The sequence below is a fragment of the Xiphophorus couchianus genome, chromosome 19, assembly GCF_001444195.1.
Source record: "Xiphophorus couchianus chromosome 19, X_couchianus-1.0, whole genome shotgun sequence".
In the NCBI taxonomy this organism is placed as follows: domain Eukaryota; kingdom Metazoa; phylum Chordata; class Actinopteri; order Cyprinodontiformes; family Poeciliidae; genus Xiphophorus; species Xiphophorus couchianus.
Genome location: NC_040246.1, coordinates 22595205 through 22602994, shown reverse-complemented (window position 1 = coordinate 22602994; position 7790 = coordinate 22595205). Strand labels below are relative to the sequence as shown.

General features: G+C 40.3%; 2 protein-coding genes across 6 annotated transcripts in view; one reads left to right on the top strand and one right to left on the bottom strand.

Annotated features, from left to right (window-relative positions):
• Positions 1–107: 107 nt before the first annotated feature.
• On the top strand, positions 108–4024 carry itgb1bp1 (integrin beta 1 binding protein 1). The gene is made up of 7 exons (XM_027999913.1): positions 108–227; positions 1613–1727; positions 1810–1888; positions 1972–2102; positions 2636–2728; positions 3338–3487; positions 3564–4024. The coding sequence occupies exons 2-7, from the start codon at positions 1656–1658 to the stop codon at positions 3633–3635; spliced, it is 597 nt and encodes a 198-aa protein (XP_027855714.1). The 5' UTR covers positions 108–227; positions 1613–1655; the 3' UTR covers positions 3636–4024.
• Positions 4025–5596: 1572 nt separating this feature from the next.
• asap2a (ArfGAP with SH3 domain, ankyrin repeat and PH domain 2a) overlaps positions 5597–7790 on the bottom strand; it is a 42375-nt gene continuing 40181 nt past the window's right edge. For all 5 annotated transcript variants that reach the window (XM_027999903.1, XM_027999904.1, XM_027999905.1 and 2 more), the window contains one exon: positions 5597–7512. In XM_027999903.1, coding sequence (XP_027855704.1) covers positions 7438–7512 — 75 coding nt within the window. In that variant the 3' untranslated portion in view covers positions 5597–7437. The remainder of the gene's footprint in view (positions 7513–7790) is intronic.

Here is a 7790-nt window from a genome sequence, read left to right as displayed (position 1 = left end):
AGAAATATTTCCTTATCGTATGAATATCGCATTAATATAAATTCAGTAATTTTAATGTTTACTGGTTTAATTAAATGTTTTTATTATTATTATTTTTAGTTTGGTTGCGTCCCCTTTAAGGCGGCTTGGGTGTCGGCTCAAAGAGAAACCGAAGAGTCAAAACTGGAAACTAGTTGAAAGAAGAAAAATATCCAAAACAAACATCTGAAGTTTGGCGGTTCGGACAGGTAAGCCGTGACTGTGCCGGTTCCGAGCAGAGGGTCCGGTTCGGTTCTGCGGTTCTGTTAAAACTCCAGCTGTAAATAAACGTGTTGCTCCGGGAGGAGTTTCATTTAGAAACATGTTGCTGAAATTTAACGGGCTTCAGCAGGAAGCTGCAGCCTAGAGCTGGTTTTAAACCTGCCCTGGTTCTGGTTCTGATCCACCACCGGTCCGTTCTGTCTGGTTCCAGACGCTAAACCAGATGATACAGACGTGTAGTTTGATCCAGCCAGACATCAGTGTAGTAAGTAGTGCAGAGTTTGGAAGAATGAAGTAATACATAGTTTTCATATATTTTACCCCCGAAAAATCTAAAAAGTGTGGCGTGCTTTTGTACTTAACCTCTAAATAAGATGCACAACTAGAAACTGAAAGCTCTACCTGTTCTTCAGAGTAAAATAACTTAAACAGAAAATGTTTGTGGAAATCAGTTTTCATGTCTTAAGGAAAAACATTCCCGTATCATGACTCTTCCTCCACCGTGTTACACAGCAGATTCAGATGTTTTCCTACACAAATAATCATTTGTATTTAGAAAGTAGAGTTTGGTGTTTGAGGTTTCTCATTTCTTTGTCTTTTAAACCTATATAATTTTTAATTTTGCACTACTTTCTACATCAATTTATTTAAAAGCCTTGAGTTCTGTGGCAGAAAATTTTATTACCAGATAACATGTTATAACTTTATTACCACATAATATACATGTTCAACAATCCTCTCTTTTGATTGTAGAAAATATGTAATATTTGATTTCATTCCCAGATTTCTCATGGTTTCTACAGTTCCTTTGCTCTTTTTCTTGTCAGAAACATTTTCATTTCTTGCTAGCTTGAAGAGCAAAACAGCTCGATAAACTTAACTGGCAGTTGAAATAACATTTAAATAAATTATCTTAACTTTTTTTAAATTAAAAAACAGGAAAAAAATTCGGATGAAAATAGACCTGTCACAAATTTTGCTGGACGATAAATTGTTCGAGAGCGTATTGCGATAAACGATAATATTGTTGTTTTTAATGGCATAATAATGGAAGAACACTTTCTCAGCGATCAATAAACTAACACTGGAACTGGAAGACATTTTAAAGATCCAAAACAAAACAAATAAAACAACAAATAAAATTATGGAAGCAAAATTATCCTTCAAGAAAAGGCTAGTTGCACCACACTGAAGATTTTTAGCATCCAGCTTTAATTTATTATGCGATTAATTGATTTATTGTGACATTTATTATGATGAATTTGTTTTCTTCTCATCTAATGCAACCTTTCACAGCGCCCCCTGGTGAAGGCCAAGGTGTAGAACACCGCAACATTTCTGCTGTTGATCCGTTTGTTTTGTGGCGATGCAGGTCAGCGGGCCTGAGGCTTCGGATGCGGTCGTCATGGTGAAGGATGTTTCGGAAAGGGAAGAAGCGGCACAGCAGCAGCAGCTCTCAGAGCAGTGAGATCAGCACCAAGAGCAAGGCACGAAGAGACGACACGCTCCATTACGCCAGAACCAGAACCTCCCGGCGCCATTTTAACCCAGCATTTTGTCGCTCCACAGTCCGTCGACTCCAGTTTGGGAGGACTGTCCAGGTCCAGCACCGTCGCCAGCCTCGACACCGATTCAAACAAGAGCTCAGGTCAGAGGGGACGCCGTGAAGATGAGCTAAAACCTGGCACAGGTGTCGTTCTCTGTCTGCTAACTGAAGCTGATTCCCCGCAGGAAACAACACGTCGGAAACATGTGCCGAGTTCCGGGTGAAATACGTCGGATCCATCGAGAACCTGCAGTTTGAGATGAGCAAAACCCTCCAGGAGCCTCTGGACCTCATCAGTTACATCGATGCTGCGCAGGTAAAAAACCAAGACTTAATTTAATTCAGTGACTATGGCTTAGAACAGAGGTGTGCAAACGTTTAACCATGAAGGCCAAAATTAGTGGCGCTCCGACTGCAATTTTCTGGCCGATTAACGATCTTTAAAAAGCCTAACCTGCCCTTTCCAATTTTGGCCAAAACCAGCTTTTTGTCGGAAATGTCGCAAGAAAGTCGCTGGGTTGGCAACAGTGGGGCGATTATCGTTACCTGTAAACATGCAGACATGACCTGGTGGGCGGAGCTTATAGTCAAACCTCTCACAGCAGAGCAGAAGAGGACAGTGGTTGGTTTTTAAACCTTTGCCGAGGTAGATAAGGTCTGTGGATAAGATCAGCTTCACAAGTATTGGTCAATCACTGATCTCCCAAACTCAAGGAAATCGGCACCGATAAATCGGCTGGCTGATAAATCGGTGCACTCCTAGACAAAATCATTAAGTTGAAACCACATGGGGCAAAACAAACATGTTATATTTGGTGTAAGAACTAAATATTCTGCATTTTTTCACAGCAAGATGGAAAGCTGCCGTTTGTGCCCGGAAATGAGGAGATGGTCCTGGGAGTGTCCAGGCACGGGGTCAAAGTGGCGTCAGTAGACCAGTGTGTGAGTAGCACAGCAACCATCTGGTTTTAAAAACAAAACAGTTTGCTTTTCTCACATGCAAAGGTAAAACATATTTACAAAGATTTTTTGATCTTTTCTGCAGCTAAACCCCCCCAGTCTGTTCTGCTTGACTATTATTGGATTAACCAATTAATAATTGGATAATAAAAAATGCTTAATGGGAGATTTTCTTCAGAGAATTTGAACCAGGTGAAGCTAAAATGCCACTGGAGGAATTTTGTGTAGAATTTACAGACAGAGAAGGTTTTCAAATGCAAAATTATATATATGTACATATTATACATTTTTGACTTAATTACTGCTGTGAGTGTTTCAGGAATTGGCATGTTTTTCAGTCTGTAAACACTTTATGATTAATCGAATACTAAAAGACTTGATGATAAATCAATTGATTAAGTGATCATTAAATGAGCTGACAATTAATTGAACAATTAATCACAACTAATCAATAACTAATTTAGCTGACAATTAACCAATTAATGACTAATCAATTGTTAGCTGACGATTAGTTGATCTAACTAAGTTGACTAATCAATAAGTGAATCAGCCCTTCATGTATTCGGTGTGTTTGTCGTGTCCTCTGGGCAGGATGTGTTGCATCGACATCCTCTCTACCTGATCGTTCGCATGCTGTGCTACGACGACGGTCTGGGCGCCGGGAAGAACCTGCTGGCTCTGACGACCGCCGACACGAAGCAGCAGCAGTGCAGCATCTGGGTGTACCAGTGCAGCAGCTCGGTAAGTGGGCTTAAATATTAACGCACCTGCTGGGGATTCGTTTTCATCGTCACCTGATCCGTCTGTGTCTGAACAGGAGCAAGCTCAGAACATCTGCAAGGTGCTGTCGGCCTCTTTCGACTGCGTCCTGTCGTCAAACAAACCCTGACGCCGCTCCGCTTTTACACCCGTCAGCTGCCGGCGTAGCATTAGCTTACCCAGGATGCACCTGCTTTGTAGCAGAAGGTATCCAGGCTGCTGCGTCTGATCGCCTTTCAGTGTTTTAAATATTTAACTAACCCGTGGTCGGCGGATTTACGTACTGTGAGTGTTTTATTTACCACCTCACTGTTTCTGTTTGCTTTTATATTTTCAAACTAAACACCAAAAAGCAGAGCATTTCTAAAAAGTGCATTAAATTGAAATGCTAAATGGTACAAAAAGCTCCAGGCCATCTGCAGTAGATGGGAAACATTAATCGGCACCAAAACAACAGGGTACAAGTTCAAAGGTTGCTCCTCTCTGAGGAAACGATGATCGTGTGTTTTACTCATGACAGTATTGGTACAGTCAGTCACTTTTTAAAATCTTTTTTATTAGGTTTTTAGTTTAATTGGTAAAAACTTTTGGTACCAAATCCTTGTTTTTATTTCATTTATTGCAGTGATTATGTCTGAAGATATTCTGACATGGTTTTATTTGCATGTTTACGGTTCTGGACTTCATGTTGTACGATACGTTTTCTGTTTCACTTTGTTCAAAATGTGAGAAAAAAATAAATGACTTGATGTGGTGCTTATGTGGGATTTTTTAATTTTTAAAATCAACTAAAGTTCAGTCAAATTGGATGGAAAGCATCCAGCGTCAGATTTAGGTTCTTTCTTTGACTAGGCCAACCATACACAGTAATGTACTGCAGGAAGGTGAACCACGACCTCAATCTTTAGTTATTCACATTGTAAAACCGGTTTTCTTTATTTTTACTGCTCAAATTCTCTATACAAATTAACCAAAAGCAACCCCACAGAATGATGCTACTACCATGTTTTCCTGTGGAGTGGGTGTGTTAGCTGTGTTAACCTTAAAGCACTGATCAAACAACGCTAATGCTAAAGCAGTAGTTCCACTAGCACGCTATGCCAATATGGTACTTATGCTAACTTGAAAGCACTAATCAAACAGTTTGGCTAACACTAAAGAGCTACACAAACATGATGTGTAGCGGAAGCTAATGCTGAAGCGCTAATCCAACATTAGTGCTGCTAATGCGCTACATTTTATGGCTGAAAGTTTGTTTGTTCATGGGTTTTTCTGTACATTTCATTTGTTTGTTGTATATTTGTCACTTGCTCAGTTTCCTTAAAAAAAAAAGAACGAGGAGGAAACAGACCTACGAAAACAGTCTTCACTCACTACAAAATGTGAGAGTAACTATAAACATCTGGCCAAGTGTAGAATTAACAGCAAAAAACTAAAACTTCAGAGACGATGGACTTTATTCAACTAAACGTTTACAAAACAGCCAAGTAAGTTGACTAGTTTGTAAACCAGAAAAGTAATTTATGGGAAGCTAACTGTGCTAAAAGTTAGCAAAAAAGCTAAAAAAAAAAAAAAAGTTCCCCATACAAGCGCCGCATCCATCTGAAGCTAAAAACAGACTTATTGCATTTACACAGAGGTTAATTTTCTAATTAACATTTGAAGGCAATTAGTTGCATCAGATTTTATTCAGGGTTATCAGAGTGAAGGAATAACATTTTTCAGATATTTAAAACTTTAATATTTCCCTTTCACTTAATTACTCACCACTATGTGTTGGTATAACCCAAATAAAAAGTGATTTAATGGGCCAAAGGGTTGTAAATATAAAATACAGAAGGCATTCCAGATGTATTTATTGGGGTTTTGATTGGCTTCATATTGTTTCAACTCTCCGCCTGGATTTGTCTGTTCATATTTTGGGAGAAGGTAATGTGTGCATTTTTAAATTCTCACCAGTAGAGGGAGCCATCGGCGCATTATTTTAAAGCTTTGAAAACGTGTTTCTCTTTTTGCCTGTTTGGTGGGAAAAAATGGTTGCAGTTACACAGTAAATGAGTTAATTAAAAACTCCAAACAATCACACAAAGCTTTATGACATTATTCCATCATTTATTTTTCCAGTTGAACTTTTCCCATTCGCTTGCACGTTAGGAGTCAGGTTAGTGGTGATCAGACAGTTTGTCTTGTGGCTGCAGTTCACTGGAAGACATTAACTGCTCTGACCTCTTAAATACTCAAACAAAACCCAAATCTATTTACATGACATAAATAGGTGATAGATCTCGTCTCCAGTGAGTTCTTACATTGAACGAAGAGACAGATTCTCTTCTTGTCATTCACAAATCCATGGAAGGCTCCGATTTCAGGTTAAATGCTTAAATATCGACAATATGAACAATAAGTTGCTCTGCAACTACGATGAAGTTAATTACACTGTATTTGTAAAAGCATCTACATCTCATGAGCCCAAACAGCGAGTTCCTCCCTGGCTGGTTGTCGAGAGTCTCAGGTTTGATGCAGACTAAAGTAAGCAGCCTGTTAGTGTCCTAAAGGCAACAGTTTTAAATCTCTTCTTGTAACTTGCAGCTCATTCTGCACAGACGACTCATCACCTCCAACACAAACGTCTCCTTCTTTTCATATGAGATGAGAACCAAAGACCTTCATCATTTATCAAGAACGCAACAACCAGCTTGACTAGAAGTTGATGTCTGATCTAAAGGAATGGGGCGGTTAAAGGTACAGACCTGGTTTGGGGCGGTTAAAGGTACAGACCTGGTTTGGGGCGGTTAAAGGTACAGACCTGGTTTGGGGCGGTTAAAGGTACAGACCTGGTTTGGGGCGGTTAAAGGTACAGACCTGGTTTGGGGCGGTTAAAGGTACAGACCTGGTTTGGGGCGGTTAAAGGTACAGACCTGGTTTGGGGCGGTTAAAGGTACAGACCTGGTTTGGGGCGGTTAAAGGTACAGACCTGGTTTGGGGCGGTTAAAGGTACAGACCTGGTTTGGGGCAGTTACTATCTGAGCTCATAGCCTGTCAACAGAATAACCCAACAGTGGCTGTTGGCAATATAGGCAATACAACTCTCCTCCCAGGGTGTCATTCCACCAGTGGGTAACATAAGCAAACATACAAAAAGTTTGTCAAGTGAAACCAGAATGAGTTTTCTATTGCTTCACCTGCTAGTTTTTACACAAGCAGGGCAAAAACAAGCCCTGCCCCCCCCGCCCCCCCCATACCACCAGCTATTGCTGGCATGTGACAACTGAAAGGTTTTGTTTCACACTTATATTGAACAGATATTATTATAACTGTAATAATTATTTTCTGTTTAAATAAAAGCTGTTTGACCATTTTGATACATTTCTGTTTGACTATGAATCTCACACCTAGTACTAAAACAGGTGTGTGTGTGTGTGTGTGTGTGTGTATGTGTGTGTGTGTGTGCGTGTGTGAGAGATGCATTAGCATAAATTCATCACAAAAGTCAGGAAGTGTTTTTCTTCCAGCTGCGATGGGATGTTGGATGAGGAGCTCTGCTGGCTGCAGCTTGGCGAATACTCTGAGGTTAATTTAGCACCATTAGGAAAATCCTCCACACAGGAGCATCACTAAAGATCTACAAACACTGCAGCTACATGAACAGGTATGGAATGTAAGCATGCTGTCTAAGTTCACAGTTACAGGTGTTAAAATCGATTTCGCTGCGCACTGCGGCTCTAGACATGAAATAAACACTTTCATGTGACCTTCATTTTGTTAAAACTTGGTTTGTGGCAGAAAGACTTTGTGTATTGCCAGAGATTGTTCAGTGAAAACATCGTTTTCTTTAGATTCTGAGTGAGGAGCTGAACCTCATGGGTCCTCAGACGGATGGCTGGCGACTAACGCAGCATCTCGTGACGCCTCCGCAGGACCCGAGCGGTCCGTCAGTCGGCGATGAAGAGGACAAATGTGACGGGGAAGGCGCCTCTTCTCATTGGATCTCCTTCAATGTGGCCCAGCTGTGCAGAAGAAAGACAGAAAGAAGGTTAGGAAAGAACTGAAGATCAAATGGAGGAAAAATAAACAGCTTTTACTGAATTAGACCATCTAAAAAACACACAATTATTTATTGCAGCACCATTATCTCACACAGAAAATTTAGAAAAATCTAAATTTTAAGGAATAATTGCCAATAAAGTGATTGGTCCCCTAACAATCCATGACTTTCTAGTAGCACACAGTCCATGTGCCACTAGCCAGTAGAGGAAGCTAATCTCCAAAGATCAACAGCAGCAAA